The 21,496-nt window shown below is 30.1% G+C and overlaps 2 protein-coding genes across 4 annotated transcripts; both read left to right on the top strand.

The window, feature by feature from the left end:
• Positions 1 to 4,044: 4,044 nt before the first annotated feature.
• Positions 4,045 to 13,716, top strand: LOC106779042. 3 transcript variants are annotated; one of them, XM_014667070.2, is made up of 10 exons: positions 4,045 to 4,458; positions 4,908 to 5,014; positions 5,111 to 5,239; positions 5,325 to 5,418; positions 6,577 to 6,651; positions 11,485 to 11,564; positions 12,035 to 12,181; positions 12,443 to 12,512; positions 12,661 to 12,943; positions 13,269 to 13,716. In XM_014667070.2, exons 1-10 carry the CDS (start codon positions 4,251 to 4,253, stop codon positions 13,342 to 13,344), a joined length of 1,269 nt encoding a protein of 422 aa, XP_014522556.1. In that variant the 5' UTR covers positions 4,045 to 4,250; the 3' UTR covers positions 13,345 to 13,716. The 3 variants fall into 3 exon arrangements, with proteins under 3 accessions (XP_014522556.1, XP_022632127.1, XP_014522555.1); XM_022776406.1 differs by having other exon boundaries at positions 12,595 to 12,943; positions 13,274 to 13,716; XM_014667069.2 differs by having other exon boundaries at positions 12,595 to 12,943.
• Positions 13,717 to 17,641: 3,925 nt separating this feature from the next.
• LOC106779035 (dnaJ homolog subfamily B member 13) lies at positions 17,642 to 20,179 on the top strand. Its single transcript, XM_014667062.2, has 3 exons — positions 17,642 to 17,983; positions 18,384 to 18,793; positions 19,548 to 20,179. Exons 1-3 carry the CDS (start codon positions 17,819 to 17,821, stop codon positions 19,987 to 19,989), a joined length of 1,017 nt encoding a protein of 338 aa, XP_014522548.1. The 5' UTR covers positions 17,642 to 17,818; the 3' UTR covers positions 19,990 to 20,179.
• The last annotated feature ends 1,317 nt before the right edge of the window (positions 20,180 to 21,496 follow it).

Raw genomic sequence — 21,496 nt, 5'->3', positions numbered from 1 at the left:
TATATATATATCCTTATTTTTCTCTTTTTATCTCTTAGAAAAAAATTTAAATAAAAATAATAATAATTCATTATATCTTATAATAAATTTTTTAAATAAATGATTTTAAAATAATTAATTATGACATTATTTATTTGCTTTTCCTAATTATTATAAATTTACATGTTTTTACCTCTCCATCGGTTTATACTGTAAAAATGTGATTATATATATGATATGTTGCAATTAATTTTAGTGAGTTCTTATGATATGGCATAAACTTGTATAATAATTAAAGAAATACTACTCTATATATATATATATATATATATATATATATATATATATATATATATATAACTAATAAGTATTAAACAAACTGTATTATATTAACAATTTAATAGCTCTCAGATGTAATAGGTTGTACATTAATATTAATTTATATTGAAGTGAAAGTTTTATCTGATTATAAAAAATTTGTTATTATTTCCGCTCAAAATTCATAGGTAATGGAAAAATTTTGTAAGTAATTTGATGTTATTTATTCATTACCTACAAAGTGTATTTCTTAGGTAATAAACTCGTAGGTAATTTAGTCTACGAAAATGTGTATTTATAGATAACTTAGTCATAAATTACCTACGAAAATATTTATTAATAATTACTTAAGAAATTAAGCCGTTGAAATTTTTTTACGAATATTACTTATGAAATATAGTGTAGAAAATTATTAAAGAAAATACTCGTGAAAAAAGTACAATTTCCTATACTCAAGTTACGAAAAAAAAAATATATTTGATAAGTATACTTACGAAAATCTTCCTAAGTAACTTACTTATGGAAATCTTCGTAAATAACTTATATTCAAACTTTTTCATATGTAACTTAAATATAAATTAAATCAAAACAATTTTTTTAATAACGCTATTATCTAATCAATCATATATATATATATATATATATATATATATATATATATATATATATATATATATATATATATATATATATATATATCTTCGCTTTTTTAGCAACTAATGTTATATACTTATTTAGTTTTGGTTTTATTAAATCCGAGGTTTAAAAGTTAAAAAAAATATCAAAATTGTCAAAAAAAATTATATTTATTTATTTTATTAGTAAATATTACGCTTCCATTTTTAATATAACTGAATCCATAGAAGTATTATTGCTTTGATTTTATAAATAATTGAAGTCAAAAATCTAATTAAAGTAAATTTAGGAGAAATTTTACAAAGTCGTCACACTCCATCTACCACTCTCCTCTCTCATGAAATGTTTGCTCTTTCCACTTAGAGTGAGGTAGTCAATAATTTTGAACAAAGCTCAAATGGGTTACAAAAAAGTTCTAATATTTGAAAACATAGTTGGCTATTATGAGTCAACATTGCCATGAAGAAAGAGAGAATGACCTTGTTCAAATTTAGACATACAAATGAAAAACAACTAGCGATGAAAATCAAACAAAGTTAATTATAAGTCAAAAGTGGTAGCACTCAATAGATACAGACTCTAAAGGCATAAAATCCCACATAGTTTAATTCCTTAGTTTCCTAAGGTTTTTATACACCATGCCACAATCATTAATCGTAATAAAAACAATAACAATATTCTTAGCATACAAACATGAGAACAACCACAAATAAAACTTTTCACAATATCACAACATATTTTCAATATAATCCAAAATCAACTTATAAGCAACAAAAGAGTTCTCCTATAAATCATGCAAAACTCACTCAAAGTCATAAAATCAAATGTATCATATTTATCAGACTAACCTAGTCACACTTTTATTATTAGCAAAAACAAGAAGTTAAAAATAGAAAAAAAAAACAAAAAAAGAAACATTTTTTTAGGCGAGCTAGCTTCAACTCAAATTTTCATGCTCCTTGTGTCTTTTCACCATTAGCATCAATACATAAACACACACAAGAACACAAAAGATACTCAAGCAAACAAGTTAGCCCAATTTTTATATAAACAAGGATTTGATAATTGAAAAACATAAACATAAAAATAAAGAAGAGACTTCAAAAGCAAAAACATTAAAATAACAGAAAGAAAAGAAAGTTGTAGAACATAAACACAAGCACACCATCAAACAATAATTGCAATATGTAGAATGATTAAAATAGATTTTCCAAACATTTTCACTCAGATTCCTCTTGTTGCAAGGTTACTTAATACTCTCATAAGATGATGAATACTACTTTCTCTATTCTCTAAGGTAAAAACACTCAAATTTCTCTTATTATGTTTATCTAAGCTTGACACACCTTACTAATCCCTTGGCCTGAGCATGGATCCAGACTTGAATTAAGAATCAAAACAGTGTAGGCTAAACACACAATCCTATCCCTGTGACTTGCAATATATAGGTTGATTTAGTCAGTTTGACTGCTGAAATCTCATTCCTAAGACCTTCCAACAACTACTTCATGTTCTAAGACGTACCCTAAGGCAAACATTAAGAACAAATCAAACAAATGGAAAACATAAACATTATAGGCAAATTGCATTAAAGAAAACACAAGAAAAGAAAACACACAACAAAGTTTAAAAGAATCCCAAATACTTAAATCGCCTTATGTTGAATACAAGTACCTAACAATGGTGCCAAAAACTTGCTAGTGAAATGGCAAGTGCATCAATCACACATAATAAGTAATAAATATCGTTCTTAGAACTAAAACCCATAATTGTACAAATATTTTAAAAAAAGTCATTGTGTCATTATAAACTTTAGTTTTTAAAAAAATTAAAATATAAGACTATACTCATGCTTCAGGATATAAACTTTGGTTATCCTTAAATCATTATTTATAATTATGCAATTATTTTAAACAATATAACTTCGTCGTTATAAACTTCATTTTTTTTAAGTGAAACATATAGGCAACTTCAAATCCTATATTTACACTAATGTTAATAATAATATTAAAGAGTTAAATTTAAATTTCATTCGTTAATAAATGTTGAAAGATGTTCAAAGTTAAGTTCAATTCTTTAAACAAAATGTCCAAAAATGTTAATCATATAAAAAATTGTGCTAAAAAATTTAAGAGTTGGCAAAAATAATTTATATTTAAAGATATAAACAAATCAAGTTCGTTACATGCTTAATAAAAATTATTTGGATTCAAAACTTAAATATACCTCTCTGTGTTTAAAATACTCAATATAACTCGAATATTTTATAAATAAATTATTATCAAAATATCAATTGATAATTCTATAAAAGATAAAATCTAACAACTTGAGTTTCTTCTTTTATATCTTCAATATAACAGTAACTATAACAATTCCTTAAGAAATAATTGGTGAACGATTACTCATATTTTTTATCTTAAACTTAAAGGTTTGTAGGTCTATATAACAATGTCTTCATCACACTATAGTATTATATTTTTTATTGACTCGAGTGTAGAACATCATCTATAGGTTCTTCTCGTTTCACTGCTCTGTCATACTCCATAAGAATATAATTTTGTCCCCAATTTAATTCAAGGCTCAAAAACTCCATCTCATTTATGTAAAACACTACTAAATTTTTGTTTTTTAAAACAAAATTTCTCATAATGTTTTTTTATTTTATACTTAACTTTTATAATAAGTAAAGCTTATAAGTCATTGATACTTAAAAGTAAAGTTTAATTTCCATACACTATTATTATAAAAGAAAAAGTTACAAGGCCAATTATTAGAAATCATAATTAACATAAATTTAGAAATAATTATCATAAAATCAAAACACTCACTATAAATGATTACACAATTATGCAAATATCTTTGTCTTTTCATTACATACATACACTGCTTTCTACCAGAAAAGCTGTCTCTCTAATACATTGTCACAAATGTTTCATCCAAGAAAACAATAGTTTTCATTTTTCACGACTTAAAAAAAAAATAATTCTTTATTGTCTCCCAAATGGTAAACACGTCATCGTTTAGATGAAATAGAAAAGGAGTGAAGACTTTGGGTTAGGTGTAATGCAGAAAAGCACGAGGGTTAAGTAAGTCAAACCTCACTTTTCAACTGCAAAGAGCTGCATCAACTTTTGTCTCACGTAACGAAAGTAAGATTTTTTTGCAACCACCATAGTTTCGTTCCTCTAACTACCGTTCCGGCCACCAAACCTCATCAGAAGACCCGCAGTTGAACATTCATGACGCTTCACTTCACTATGCACAAATTAATTCACTACTAATTCCATCGCACCACTCTTCCTTTCCTCTCTACCACAATGCCGGACTCTCACTCCATCGCCCCGCCACCGCCGGAAGAAACGGCGTCCGCCAGCTCTCAGACGCCGCCGCCCCGTCCACGCCAGGCGGAGCGTTCGCGCGCCACTTCCAGCAGAGGCGACTGGAGTTTCGGCGGTGGCTCCGCCGCCGCTGTCAGAGACGAAACTTGTTCCTGCTTCGCCGTGGTCTTCAGCTTTTGGTTATTCGGTAACGGAATCTTCAATCTGAGTGTTCAGTCAGTTACGTAGTTTTTAATGCATTCACGGTTTAATCTTCCTTTTTTTCAAAAAAAATATTTAACAATAAAATTTAGTTAAGAAAAAACCTTCTTGTATTAATTCTATACTTTGACAATGGTACATTACCATTATACTCTAAAATTTTGGTGTTTTTATACATTTTTTTTAATTGAACTTCTCTTGGATAATAAGTTTAGAATACTTCGAAAATACTCTGACCTTTTTCTATGTAGGATAATTGTATTTATACACTATTTTTTTCACAGACTACATACATATAAATTTGAAACAGCGACGAAATGATGGATTAATTGACTTAATGGGACCATAGTCGCTCCCAATTATATGAAGTGTTAGCAAAAACGTATATAGTTTATTTATTTTGATTTTGATTTGTGAACATATTGTAAGCTACAGTGTCGATGACTATGATACTGGGGGTTTATGGGTCGATGACGATCGTGCTTGGTCCAACATCTTCGATAGTTTTCCAACCAAGTTCCCTGTTCGTGAAATCTGTGAAGGTCAGAATCAGCACTGTATTTTTCTTTATATAGGTTTGGAATTTAGCTGGGGTGAATCCGTGGGTAATATGTAAGTTATTTTTGATTTTGCATTAGGTAGAAAATTTGATGGGAAAGCATGGAGCCTGGCCCATTCTTTATGGTACGTATGGGTATCCAGCACTTGATGTTTTTAGCAGTTGGGGTGAGACTCTTAATGTGTCTCTTCCCTCTGGCGCAGAAAAGGCAAGTTAATGTGTTTTAAGTTTCATCTTCGTCTTCACATGATTCTGCAAAACTCTTTCTCACTCCTTTCTTATGTCTTCCACAGGAATGGAAACTTTATCTAAACAGAGGGAGTGCAATAAATATTTCGTATCACGTTAGTTCTAGGACCTCTTCTGTTTTCCTTATAGTTGCGCAGGGTATGGCTTTTCCAACTTTATACCTCACATTTCATTCTGCTTTTCACCTCTCAAATTTTAGTTTAACCATACCCACACACATAGAGCATTTGTTGTGTTATATTTTCTAAAAATAATATTTTTACACACATTCATTTAATATTATCTTTTTCTATTTTTTATTTTGTTTTTAAAATTAAAAAGTTTATTGTTTTCATTATTTAATATTATCTTTTTCTATTTTTTATTTTATGTTTTTAAAATATAAAAGATTTATTTTTTTAAATCATTTTATCTTTTTAATATATGTCATGTCACTTACACATATTTCGTTGTGCACATGGATGCTTTGGAATGTCATTCAATTGGTGAATATGATGGGTTGTAATTTCTTTTTTACCATCTCTTTTTATTATACTCCCATTCAACAATTCTTCAAACAATTATTTTATTTTAATTTTTTTATATATTTATTTCTATTAGTAAAGTATAATATTATTATTAAAAGGAATTGTAAATTTTAAAAAAAATGATATCAAAATGTAATTTTTCAATTCTTTTAGTTAGTTTGTAATTCCCATATGATTCTGGTTAAAGTACTTATTTAATATTTGTATTTGTTCGTTTAATTTAAATTTTAATAAAAGGTTTAATTTTAATTTTTTTTAATTTTGAAAGAAGGTCTGTGTGATCTTTAATCTAATGGACACAGATGAAGTTAGCTTTACCCTTTTTGGACAGCTTCATGTTTTTGGTTTCTGACCATTAAAAATTGTTACAAAATATTTAGCACAAATTTTAAAAGCTAGTGGTATTAAACAATTTTTGGTGATTAAAAATTCACCTATAAATCCGTGAACCACCGGTAAAACAACCATGGTACTTTGATAGTAAAAATAATTTTACTCTCGTCTTTTGTTACTTTTTTTTCTCTTTTTTCTTTTAGAAATTCAAAAATCACTTTTGTTCTAATCATTTTATCCTTATGAAAAGTTGTCAAATAATTTCTTTTTCCAGTAAAATAGATACAACTTGCTCATGCATTGTCGCCGCACATCCCTAATTTTATCTATTACGAAACTTGAGCATACACACGTAGTTATTAGTCTATATGTGTTGTACCAAAATTTGCATGGCTACATTATATTGTGACATTCTTATATGCCCTTACTTGTTCAGGGACGGAGACCTTCACTCGGTGGCTGGAGAACCCAACAGAACCTAACACAACTCTGTCATGGAATGTGATTCATGGTAAGACTTTTATAGATATTTTGTTATATTTTTTGTTTAAACTTTGATTTGTTATGAGTTATCAAGTCCTAGATTTTAAGGAGAATAAGTCTTCAATTCCAGATTTTACGAATCACGTTATAGGTAGGTAAACGTGGTTTGTTCTGATTTTCTGTTTTGTGAAAAGGATATAAGTAATCCTTGTTTTCTTAATTCAATAAGAGTGGTTTATTCTTTTTGCTATCTCTTAGTATCTAAACTTTTACAATTGGTATTAGATTTCCAAAAGAGACCTCAAAGTGTGAGTGAACATAATTGTTGGGGGGAGGTTCGACACACACATAGAACTCCACACAGAACTCCACACATGGTAAGACATTGTCCGCTTTGGGCCAAGTCCTCACGGGTTTGCTTTTGGTACCACTCCAAAAGGCCTCTTACCATTGGAGATATCTATGTGTATATAAACCCTTGACCAGTCCTTCTTTCACTCAATGTGGGACTTTGTTTGCACTCCGACAATAATGAGTGAGAGCGAGTTAAAAACTTAAAAAAAGATAAAATTTTAGGAAAGTTTATACATTCGGGACTATTTCCAAGTTTGATGGCCATTATAATTATTGGTCAATGACGATAGATAACAATTTAAGAAGTAAAGAGATGTGGAGTCTAATGGATAATACGTGGGACATGATCAACTAGTGAGGCATAGAAAAAGGTTGTGAAGGAGACCAAATTCAAAGATCTAAAGGTTAACAACTTTTTGTTCTAGGCTATTGATAGAAAACCCCAAGAAACAATTATTGACAATGGAACATCGAGGACCATTTCAGACTCATTGAAACAAAAGTATCAAAGATCCACAAAAGTAGAAAAGACACGTCTTCAAGCATTGCAAGGCAAGGGAGTTTGAGTTTCTTACTACGAGAGAAGGTGAAGAAGAAAACAACTCCTTAAGATACACCTTGATTAGAATATAAGATGAAGTCAAATGGTGAGACAATAAAGCAAAGTATAGTGGTTGGTAAGATATTAAGATCATTAACTGCCAAGTACAATTGTGTTGTTTAATCCAATGATCTAAGTAATTTAAGCATCGACAAGTTGCATCGAAGTCAAAGGATGCAGGGATACCAAGAGGAGGAACATGTGTTCAAAGTAACTTAGAAAAACAGACTTAATAGAGATAGGAGTCATAGTGCATTTAGAGGACAGGGTAAAGCTACAGGGAGACGACCTCTAAATAAATTCGTTATTGAGTATTTCAAATGTTATAAATAGAGACACTTTCAATACGAATGTCTTGACCAGGAAAATGAAGCAAATTATGTTGAGTTAGATGAAGAAGAAGAGCTTATGTTTATGTCTTATGAAAAGCCTTATCAAACATAGGGAGAAGAAATATGGTATCTGGACTTGGGTTGCAATAACCATATGATAGAAATAAAGAATGGTTTTCTAGATTTGGAGGTAGAATATTGCAAGACAATGAAGCTTAGGAATGATATTCAAATAATAGTGACAAAGAAAGCATAACTAGTATTGTCAAAATAGATTAAAACTCTCGGGTCAACCTAGCCCACCACAGGTTTGGGTCGGGTTAGGCTTGAAAAAAATAATTTTTTTATACGGGTCAATTTTCAACCTGGTTCACTTAGAACCCGACTCACCCTAGTTAAATTTTTTTTATTGTATTGTAAATGGTAATAAAGAGAAAGATGTTTCAAAAGAGCAAAATATTATAAATTTATCCCTAATATTATAAATGGATAAATAACATAAGAATTATCAATACTATAAACTTATTTATTAGCTTTTTGAGTTTGCTTTCAAATTACATTTGAGTTGTATGTTAATTTTTTTATTTTTAATTATCTTTGGATTTTAACATCCGATTATAGTGAAATTATTTAAATTTGAATTACAAAAAAATTGTAATTTTTTGGATTTTAAAATAAATTTGTAATTAAGTGAGTCAATGAGTCAACCCGTTTAACTCATCAACCCGTAGTGGACTGGGTCGAGTTCGAATTTTTTCGGCTCGCTTATAAATGAGTCGGATTGGGTTGACTCACTAAATGACCAACCCGTGGTGGACCGGGTGGCCCATTTTGATAGCACTAAGTATAACAATGCAAGTGAATGGGATAACTTAGTAATGAATGATTACAATATTTGTGAGCTTAAAATCAATTTATTAATCATCGTACACTTGCAAGAAAAGGGGTTAGCCATTTTTATTTTGGATGGAACTTGCAAACCTAAGTGTTTCATCATTAGGCCCTTGATTCACAATAACACTTTCTGGCAAGAAGATGGTGATTGGTTTATCGTCCTTGAAGATATGCACCACATGTTTAACCGCAAGCAACATAGAAAGCCTAAACCGAGCAAGAGCTAATGAAAGGCTACAAAGAAACTTTAGCTAGTTCATTCAAATATATGTAGGCTCATCTAGCCAGCTTCACATAAGAGGTACATGTTAAAGTCTATCAATGATTTTACTCATAAAACTTGGATATATTTCTTACATGAAAATTTGAAGGCGTTTGTAACATTCAAGAAAGTGTAGGCTCATGTTGAAAAGGAGACAAATGCATCTATAACTTGTTTAAGGAAAAATAGGGGTGGTGTGTTCACCTCAAATGAGTTTGTAGAGTTTTGTCAATCAAACGATCATCAACGGACAATTTACCTCAACAAAATAGAGTTACTGAGAGGAAAAGTGGGATGATTGACAATTATGAATGTTGTTCGCTCCATGTTAAATGAGAAGCAAATTCCTAAAGTTTTTTTACTTAAGGCCTTGAAATGACGTGTGCATATTCAAAATCGATGTCCAATTGCGGCAGATGAAATCAAAACTCCAAAAGAGGCTTGAAGTGGTGAGAAACATGTGGTGGAGTATTTTCGCGCTTTTGGATGTACAACACATGTTCATGTTCTTAATCAAATAGAGAATAAGTTGGATGATAAAAGCAAAAAGTATGTCTTTCTAGGAATTAATGATGAGTCCAATGCATGGAGGCTATATGATTCAATCTCAAAGAACATTATTGTCACTAAAGATGATATTTTTGAAGAAAACTAGGACTGGGGTAGAGCAGAGGATGAAAGCAAGCGAGATAAATTAAAATGGGAAGATGAAGATAACCAAAATGAAGAAGAAAATGGTGAAACATGTTCAAATAGTTTGAGTAGCAGTCCAAACAATTTGAGTAACACTCTGATATAATCATTTCAAAATATGAAAGGAGGAGTGAACAAGCAAAAAGAGCATGAAGATGGATGGTAGATTATAAAATTGGGGAAGAGTTATCAGAAGAAGAAAACTTGAAAGTAATGATGATGATGACTAAATATGATCCAATTTCAATTGAAGAGGCTATGACTAACAAATATTGGAGGGAACCAATGCCAAAATAAATTAAAGCCATATAAAAGAATAAAACTTAAGAACTCATTGTGTTGCCTAAGGGAGTCAAGCCTATTGGAGTTAAGTGGGTGTTCAAAATGAAATTTAATGAAGATAGGAGGAGTATGGAGAAATACGAAGCAAAGTTAGCAAAAGGATACCATTCATGTGATGCTTGTAACAATTTCTCAATTTAGATGGAAAGTTTTTCAACATGATGTGAAGAGTGTTTTCTTCACAGGGAGCTTAAGGGTGTTGCTCCCTCCACCTCTCCAAGTGGACCCTGCACCTCCTCACTATTTTAATTTATTTCAAAAATATTTTACACATCCCCATTATTTTCTTTTATTCCAAAAATACCCTACACCTCCCCACTATCATTAACAATCTTTCTCTTTCTCTTTACATTAATGGAATATTTACATGACTCATTAATAGAGCATTTACATGACTCAAATTTGAACTTGTAATATATTTTCTTAAATAAGTTTGATTCAATCTTATTTTCGTTGTTGAATATATTTTTTTCTTTTCAAATTACTTAATAAATGGTAAAATTTTGTTCTAAATTTCTAGAAAAATATATATATATATATATATATATATAAACATTTTTCTAGAAATTTAGAACAGAATTTTACCAATTTGAGAATGCTCCATTAATGAGTCATGTAAATGCTCTAATAATGTAGAGAGAGAAAAAAAATATTGTTAAGGATAATGGGGAAGTGTAGGATATTTTTGAAATAAAAGAAAATAGTAGAAATGTGTAAAATATTTTTAAAATAAATTAAAATAGTGGAGAGATGAAGAGACCAACACCTGGAGCTTAAAGAAAAAGTATATGTACTCAAATATTTATAAAGAAAGGAGAATAAAAGAAAGCCCAAAAGTTGAACACATATTGTTCACAAAGTCACAAGGAGTTAAAATATTAATATCAGATTATTTAATATTTACTATGATTGATAGGATCATGTGCAACAAGTTTAAAAGTTTAATGGTATTGGACTTACATATGTCTAACTTGGGAAAGATGAAACATTTTCTCGAAATAGAAGTTAGACACTTCAAATGGAATTTTCATTTGCAAGATATGCATGTATAGTGTTAAAAAGGTTTGGAGATTGTTAGAAAAACTTAAGAGTTGAAGAAAAAGATAGGAATTGTGATTATACAATTATCCAAGAATATTGTGTTTCATGATAATATACGAGGTTCCGTTTCTTAAGACTTAGTGAATAATAGAGTGGTTTAACTTAGCTACTGTAATTCTCAAAATCAAATCTCATATATGATGACGAAATTAGTAAGATTGATGCACTTCAATAAGAGAGATTTATTCTATATGCTATCTCTTAATCTATGCTTGTACAGACACAGAATAAAAACATGTGTGTTTATTGTACCTATGTTGATGTTGCTCTGTTTCTTTACAGGAAGTGGTATGATTACCCAGGAAATATTCCAATCGTCGAGCTATTACGTAGCATTGGGTAATTTGGATGAGGATGTGAAGGTAATTTTCTAATCCACCAGACTTCCAATTGTAATTTTCATAACATCTGGGTTATATGTTTGTTTATTTTGTTCTTGTAGAAAAACATTCCTCTTCCTAATTCGTTTTTCTCTCCTCAATCCTCTGCCAATTTCGATTCTCCTATTTCATTTGCCACCACATTACGCCTACGTGTTACACAGACCCAATCAGTACTGTATTTGGACATTATTATTATTTCACGAAAGGCCTTGCATTCTATTAAAATTGTGTAAAAGTAATTATAATTTTTCACCAGAGTGTTCTGAGTAATGGATAGATGGAGTTTGATCCTAGCAATCTTACCAGATTTTATTAGTTTATGCTTTTCATACATCATTCAAGTTTTTCCTCAAATGATCTCAATGGGTTTATATGTTATCAAGCATTATAGTAATTTGTTAAGTAATCAGTCATTTGTTACTTACATTTTGTCTATTCTTATTGAACAGGTGACATTAAACCTCAGTGTAATATCCACTTTGCATAATACAACAAATGCTTACTACAGATGTGCTCTTATCAACACTCCATGCGCTTTAGATATTTTCTTTCTTGATGGAAGTGCAGCTGTTTTAGTTACTCCTGCTCCACAACAGGTAAGATTATTATCATTTACTTACTTCAGAGAAATGCTTATCGTTGGAATTATCATATACTAAACTGAAAGAAATGGTGATCATTACAACATGTAAATGGTACATAGGAAGTAAAATTATTAATGTTGCAACCTAGCATTGGATTTTGGTCTGTCACTGAAGTCTGAAGCTTGTAAATTATGTGCCTTTTCCCTCTCCCAACTTGTGAAATGCATATGCTTTGGTTTTGGTACTTATTTACGTAACTTTTGTTTGGTTCAGAATGCATCCAATGAATGGTATATCAAACTGTCCTATGGACCAAGATGGGTAACCTATATTTTTGGCATCGGTAAACTCCTTAGTCATGCTTTTACAATCTGTACCAATTTTAAAAGAGTTTATCTTACTACTTATGCTACATCTTCCTGCAGGAGGATTGACTATGCTTGTGTTTTGGTCATTCAACTTATTGAACAAACTTCAGTCTGCTCATGAAGGTGGAGCAGGACATAGAAGTGGGGGAACAGAACCTCAGAGAGCACCTCTGCTTTCTCACAAAGATGATGATCTTTCAAGTTGGGGTTCATCATATGATTCCTTGCCACAAGACGAGGAAGATCTTGACTTTCTTCCAGGAGACCCCATTGGTGAGAAGCTTTCTGGTGATGGTCAAACCAGTAACAGTACACGGCGTCTTTGTGCTATTTGCTTTGATGCTCCAAGGGACTGCTTCTTTCTTCCGTGTGGCCACTGTGTGGCATGTTTTGCTTGTGGAACCAGGTAATTCATTGTTGTAACAACTATTATCACTGTCATCTACAAAAAGCTTCACATATATACCTGAAGTTGTTCCCCCGGTTTGTTCTGATGGTATTTAAGAACTAACAAACAAGTATAACACATTTCCAATAATTCTCATTTCAGAAGAAAGAGTGAACAAGTAGATCAAGTTCTGGAAACTAAATTAGATAATGTATAAGCTAAATGGGAAGTTATTTCATATGAACTTTTGTAAAAACTAGTTTTAACTCTTACATTCATTTGAGCATGCAGCTGAATGCATTGGGTAATGATCATTCTTGTGTGGTGATGCATGTATATGCAGGATAGCTGAGGCATCTGGTACTTGCCCTGTTTGTCGTAGGAACATGAAGAAGGTTAGGAAGATTTTCACGGTTTGATGATGTAGAGATTACATGAGTAGACACAAAAAGATGTACTCGACTACACATTACTTTCTTGGCAATCATTAAGAATGAGGAAGCAAATGGTGGCTGCTGGTGAGGATCATATCAGCCATTGCACTGCCTCTAGTGCAGTAGCCGCTTGATGATTGCCACCAGAATCATCCATTCATGTATTCAATTACTGATTATTGTATTGCCAATCATTAACAATTATCTACTTTATGGTGCTGCTGGTGAGGATGGTATTGGCCATTGCAGCAAAACCTAAGAAGGTATGGCTATATTTCAAACAATTTTGCTCTACATTATCCTCATCCTTAAGTGTGTTTGCTTTAATGGTGAAGTAAAAAGAAAAAGAGTGTTTCTTCCCCCACCTTCCTTCCTTTTTATTACATTTCTAATATTACAAATATAATCTTCAATCTTTTACTAAATTAATTTTATTTTTACTTTTTTCTTCTCTTTCTTTTATTGCACATAAAAGGAGATAATTGTATTCTTTGACCAACCAATTAAAAATTCTACAATTTTCAAAAACAGATTAAAATTCAAAATATAATTTTATCTCTAATCAACTTTCAAAAATCGATTTGAAAAATATATTTCAAAATACGTTAAATTTAAATGTATTTCGAATACAAAAAAAAATTAAAATAAGTTTATTTCTTAAATGTAATTCAAATTAAGTTTAAAGAGAAAATATATTAAATTTAAAATAACAAATAATAAATTTTGAAAAATAAAAATAAAACAAACAAAAAAATAAAGTTTAACAAAATTTCAAATAAAAAATAACAAATTAAATAACAACCAAATATAATTGCAATATTTAAGAAAATTAACTAAAATTAAATCAAACAATTATAACCAAATAATAAAAATTTATATAATTTCAAACAACAACAAAAATTATTTTAATAACACGTATTAAATATTATTGCAAATTTATTAAAACAAACAAAAACATAAAATAAACAATTAAAATTAAATAACAAAAAACATACGATTTAAAATAACAATAAAAAACAAAAAAATTATACAAAAATCTTAAACAATTATAAAATTATATAAAAAACAAAAATAAATTACAATTAAAATTTAAAAAATTTATAATAAATCATTAATAAAAGAATTAAACAAAATTAACGTTTTGCGAAAGACAAGAAAAAAGTAAAATAAATAAAATAAAATAAAACAAAAAACTTAAATCCTTAACCTTAAACACATTAAAATACATTTAAGATTATTAAAATTTTAATATATTTGAAAAATATATATTATATTGATATTATTTATATAAATGAAGTATAAGTAATTTTAGATCAATATATTTTTCTTATATAGTAGATGTGAAAGCAACTTTTGAAGCAATGAGCTCTTTTTCCTTTAAAGCTCTAATTTTGCTTAGTGACATCCCTTGAAATTATTTTTTAGGTAAGTTACTCACCAAAAAAAAATAATTACATTGCAACCATACCAAAAAGAAAAACATTTTTATGACAAAACTATAATTATTTACATGGGTCAATAAATTTGAGTAACAATTAAAGTGTTGGTAAATAAATTGGAGTTATTACAAATAAAAAGTTTAAATAAATTAAAAGTATTAAGTAGTTTTAATTGAATATTTATTAAAAAATATTTTATTCAATATTGAAAAGAAATTTATTTTTAAATCTTCGATGGTAGTCTCATTCCTAGTCTTCATAGATGTCAATGAAGATACGCTATCATCGTTTCCATTTATTTAAAAATTAAGTTCTATGAAAACATATCAGATAATACATCAATGAAGATGTAACAACAATATCAGTCCATTAAAAGAAATATCAAAACAGAAAGATCAAAGGCAAGGATTTTGGAAAACAAAAAACATTTTAACAAATATTTAAATACTTAAAACTTATTCAAACTTGAATAAAATTGACTGTTTTAAAAAAGAAGAGAACATATCTCAAAAACCTATTTGTAATATTTGATATTGTATCTTTATCTTTTAATTTCAATTTAATTCTAACTTTCCAAAATTCTTATGAACTTTGGGCCAAAGGTTTATTACCCTTGCCTTTCTTAAGTTTCTTTTTCTATTTCCTTCATCTTTTTCTTAAACTGTCCCTCTACCTTCTATTTTATCTTATCCTAACTTTCTAACTTTAAATTTTACCTCTTTCAAAATTAAATCCCACCATACACTAGTAGTAGTATTGTAATGGATCATTTATATCTCGAAAATTTGTAATTTAGTGTAAGTGATTTTGTTATAATATATTCAATTTTCTATTATTTGAATATAAAGAAAGGTTATTCTCTCAACTAATATATCTTTTCATTTCATTTTCGAATTGTTTGGTAACATTTTATTAGGTCTCAAGAGTTTTGATTCACTTTATCTCTTACTAGCCCTTGGAGAACAAGTAACTTCCAATTAAGGGAAGGTATCTTCCTTGTAATTAATTTATATATTTGTATGTGATGATAATTCTTTCTAAAATGGTGAATTATAATTATTGAAATTAAATTTGATGGATTTTAATATGTCTATAGATTTCTAAATTTGGGAATTGGTTATATGAGTAAAATTAAGTTCAAATATATTTTTTAAATTTGTTATGAAAAAGGAGTTTGTTTTAAAATTTGTTTCATATTAGTGCATATCTTACTTTAAGCATGAAACAATTGCTTGTGAAGTGTAAAGCATTATTAATTAAATGCTTAATCTCAAGGCTAAATTTAAACAGGAAAGTTTTCAAGTTTAACAAACAATATTTAAAGAAATATCATTTAATGGAATATAGTGTTTGGATAAAGTGTATTATTATTAAACGCTATAAGATAAATCATAACATGTCATTTATAAAAGTTTAAACAATATTTGAAAAAGAACTTCGAGAGAGAAGCAATAAACATTATGTATCTTACCAATGGTCACTACTGGAAAAAGTTTATATTCACACTAAACGCTTATATAATGAATCATGCTTTAACACTTTGTCAACATATAGATATACGTATTATACATTGTTTGCTCTGTTTTTTTTTTCTCTTTATTTGTGCATATATTGACGATACAAAAATATACTTAAAAGCATTGCACGTGGATTAGAAAGACATTGTGAAATAGAAAGACATTTGTCAAAAGTAATGTTGTTCTTCTCAAGACATAAAAACGTATCTTCGTACAAAAAGTCACATACTCTCAAGAAGGTTAACTCTCTTTGAATAACAATCATCTCATAAAAAAAGCTATATAAGTAGGACTCATAAGAAAATAAAAGAACTTTTGTAATATTATATTGTTACATTGTTATTTTTACTATAAACTTACATTGTGTGAGTCTGATCATAGAAAAAGAAAAACTTCACAAGTCAATTTTATATTGAGATTAAAAAAATATAAACTTTATAATACTAAATCTTGTATATTATTTATTTGATATAAAAAAAACATAATTATTATGCTTTAAGTAAAAAGAAAAATCAATTATTTGCTTTTGATAAAATAAATTGAAGTTTTCAATGATTTAAATTTAAAGATTTTTTTAATATCTTTTAACCACATTAGCAATGACATGTGATAATTAACAAGTTTCTAAAATGAATTAAAGAAAAATAATTTATCAATCCTAGCTTGAAATTATCTTGAACAAGATATTGGTGAAGCTATTTTTTTTTAAAAACATAATTATTATATTCAAAGACAATAAGTAGATAATGTTACTAAAAGTTATACAAGCATGTTTATCTTAATTATATTTTAAAATTATTATTATTGTTAATACTATTGTTATTATTGAAATATATTCATCTTTAATTATATTTTTAAATTAATACACATAATATAATAATACAAATTTAATATTCTTATTTTACTCTTAATTATATTTTAAAACAAAACCAAATTATCTAAATACTAAATTCACCTTTATATAATTATTATTTATTATGTTTTTATCACCATGATTAATATTTTTTAAAAATATACAGAAATATAAGATTCCTGTTTCTTCATTTGTATATATAAATTAGAGGAATTACAAACTATTTATTATAAAAATTATAAAAATATATTTAAGTAACTCTTTAATATTATTAATAGACAAGACAACCATTTTAATTATCATTTAATTTAAAAAATTAAAACATTTTTTATAATATGAAACACTCCTAATATCGAGGGCTAAATCTAACGTATCGTTATCATTCAACTATTTGCCATTTTTTTAAAAAAAAACTATTAACTAGGTTAAATTAAACTTTTATATAAATGAGTGAAAAATGATAAATAGATGACACATCTTGGTTGTAACTAGTAAGAATATCGACATCTATTCCTCTCAATACCTTTCAGTATTGTATTTGAAGGAAATGAACGCGATATCATGGTGATGCTGTTTTTTCCTGTATAAAACAGATACCAGATAACCCCTCTCTCTTGAATTTCATAGCAGTGAACAAAAGCACAGAAAACATGGGCGTGGACTACTACAAGATTCTTAAAGTAGATAGGAGCGCCAAAGATGATGATATTAAGAAAGCATATCGAAGTTTGGCCATGAAGTGGCACCCTGATAAGAACCCTAACAACAAGAAAGATGCTGAAGCTAAATTCAAGCAAATCTCAGAAGCATATGATGTATGTAAATTCAGTATACCCATTTCAAAAAAATTTTACATTTTTGAAGTAATTTGAGTTTGTTTGTTTGTTTTTCCCTTAAAAGTTGTAATTTTGATGATGAGTTTGGATGTGAAACTGTTATTAATCTGTGGGGTTTTGCCCTAATTTGAATGTTGAACTATTTAGTTAGTGTTTGAGAACACTATTCAAATTTGATATTGTAGTGTTTCGTTCAAAGCTGCAATTTTTTTTCAAGGGTTTTCAATTTTGAGTTTCTTGGGATGAATCTAAAAGACTGGGGTAGGTTTTTGCTTTACAGCTTCAGTTGGTAGTTTCATATTTAAAAGTTTTCCAATTTTTGGTTTTTATGAAGTGGGGTTAGGTGGTTTTTCTTTTCCTAATTTGAATTGTGAAACAGGTCTTGAGTGATCCCCAGAAGCGAGCCGTGTATGATCAGTATGGTGAGGAGGGGTTGAATGGGGTGCCGCCGGGTGGCGGTGGTTTTCCTGGTGGCAGCGATGGTGGACCGACGACATTCCGGTTCAATCCCAGAAATGCCGATGATATATTTTCTGAGTTTTTCGGGTTCACGAGTCCCCTTGGTCGTGGTGGAATGGGAGACATGGGTGGCCGACCTGGATTTTCCAGGGGTGGCCCGTTTGGTGAAGATATTTTTGCTCAATTTCGGAATGCTGTTGGGGAGGGCTCTGGCCATATGCCTAGAAAAGGGGCACCCATTGAGAAAACATTGTATTGTAGTTTGGAGGATTTGTATAAAGGGACTACCAAGAAAATGAAGATTTCAAGGGATGTTAACGATGCCAGTGGGTGAGTTCTCTACTTTTACTCATTTGCATGTCTTACTTTCTAGTTTCATCAAGGACTAAGTTTGTTCATGTTAGTGTGTTATTGCAAGGAATCAGATCACCAAATTTCATGTAGAGTTTGATGATTTGCTTTAGTCTGATCACTTGGGTCGATTGTTAGATAGCTTTCAAATTGAACTGTATGTGTACAGTGTTTTAGGTTTAGAGTAATCGACTTTCTACTGTCAAGATGGTAGGTTAGATTCTTTTGATTGTTGATATCTTTGAAATGTCACATTTATGTACATTTGATACTCTATATTTCTGTTTCCATCAACAATGCTCACGTGCTAAGACATTGAATGTGGTATTTTGCTAGTGGTTGTAGACCTTTGTTCAAAGTTTTCCACACTGATTCAAAACTTAGTTATGATTATTGTTGCATTGCCAACAGCTAATGAGTGTGCTATTAAAATTAGGTAACATGATTTAACTCTTGGAGAAATTTTCTTCAGTGGTTCTTTCACTCTCACGGGTGCTGATTGTAAGCATTTTAGCTGGAAATGTGAGTATGTGACTGTATGTTTTTTTTCTTTTTATTCTTGTGTTCCTCGAGTGCCAAACATTGAGGAGAAAAGTCTTTATTTTGAACATGGAAGAATCATCTTGTAGAAATTTCGTATGGAATGTATGATGAATTGTGAAATTATGTATGAAATCTTTGATATTACTGTGATTATGACTACCTAATCTGCTGCATGTTATCTTGTTTGCAGGAGACCCATCACAGTGGAGGAAATCCTGACAATTGAGATAAAACCAGGTTGGAAGAAAGGAACAAAAATAACATTTCCTGAAAAGGGAAACGAACAAAGAGGAGTTATACCTTCAGATCTTGTGTTCATAATCGATGAGAAGTCTCATTCTCTGTTCAAGAGGGATGGCAATGATCTTGTTGTCACCCAGAAAGTATCTCTTGTAGAAGCCTTGACAGGTTACACAGTTCAGCTGACAACACTTGATGGTCGGAATCTGACAATTCCTATTAACAACACGATTAGTCCGACATATGAAGAAGCTGTCAAAGGAGAGGGTATGCCGATTCCAAAAGATCCTTCCAGAAAGGGAAACTTGAGAATCAAGTTCAATATCAAGTTTCCTTCCAGGCTTACATCCGAACAGAAAAGTGGCATCAAACGATTATTGACATCACCTTAAGCAATCATTTCATAGTTGCTTTATTTTCTTTGAAATGCCAATTGCTGCCACTGTGAACTGGAATTCCAATTAGAACAGTTTCGTAGAAGATGGTATTTGTTAATTGTTTCATTTCTTCTCTAGTTTTTGCTACTCAGTATTTTCTTAACTACTTCTCTACTTGTCTGTGTGAAAATTGCCTTCCAGCATTGATCTTCTCTGTACTTAGTTTCTACTACAAAATTTTAATTATTTTTGTGGGTGCCATTTTATTTTTTATTTTTTTCCATTTCTAGTTCTAGTGATCATGCATAATAAGAAAACCTTTTTATGACTTAGTATGTCACTTTATAAAGCTTTGTTTTTATCATTGAAATATCACATCATCATTCACCACCAATACTTTGTGAGAAATTTATGTAACATCCCAATAAATATAACCAAAGCTATAATTTATTTTAGGAGTTAACATGAACAATAAAGGAGAACAGTAGTGAATAAGCATAGAAGTATGAAATATACTTGGAATTTAAAATTGTAAAATCAGTAATATTGAATACAGCATTTACAAAATAGACTGAACGGTCTTGAATGCAGTTCATTGACCTAACGGCCAACATCAAAAGGTTTCCTATACTGAACGCTTTTACAAAACACCAGGCGATGAAAACAACTATACTAAGGACCGGACGGTCCCGCATAACTCTCAGGCACGGACTCCACGGGTTGCTAAGCCTGCACAGCATCCTCCAGAGTGTCTTCCAAAGTAGCTTCCAAGGTATCCTCTGCTCACATTCCAAAAGGATGATCATTGCAATGAAGAGGATAACCGAACGGTCAGATACCGAACGGCAACATAGACAAAACGCAACAGATAAGGGTAAGCTTATGTAAATTTAATTAATCGTTTCATCATACAAGTAAACATGCAAGTCAAACCAATCAACAATTTATACATCATTTCTATACATACAAACTTCGTTTCTTAACCTATGACCGACCACTACGACACTGTCCGGACGGTATGAACCACGTAGCCCGACTTCCTTAGCACCCGGTATGGTGTAATAGCTGCCTTTACTTATCAGCTGCCACCCGAGGTTAGTCCTCAAACGATCATCTGTTCGTATGACCGCGGACCTCCCGCCATTCCCACACATGAGTAACCTTTCTCTACCTGAGAAAGCGTCATCACGGAATATCAGGATCAGGACGACACAGGGTCTGACCATGTTCATACTTTACCAATCATCACCAATTCATGAGACATTCCTCCATTGGAATTCCCTTACTCAACCAAATTCAACATATGTTCATTATTACTTTCAGAATGGAAGGATGTCAAGAAACGACCGGATTATCAACGATAGAATAAAAGATGGAATGAGACAAGGATGGAATGACTGAATGGTCCAACCGAAATAAGAGACTGAGCACCAAGAATTTAAATAAGTAACCGGACGGTCTAATCGAAGGTGAGACTGAACAACAGAAGAATGTCAAACGGTTGGCCGGATGGTCCGACAAA

The sequence above is a fragment of the Vigna radiata genome, unplaced genomic scaffold (genome assembly GCF_000741045.1).
Source record: "Vigna radiata var. radiata cultivar VC1973A unplaced genomic scaffold, Vradiata_ver6 scaffold_297, whole genome shotgun sequence".
NCBI lineage: Eukaryota > Viridiplantae > Streptophyta > Magnoliopsida > Fabales > Fabaceae > Vigna > Vigna radiata.
This window is presented reverse-complemented; position numbering and strand designations above follow the sequence as displayed.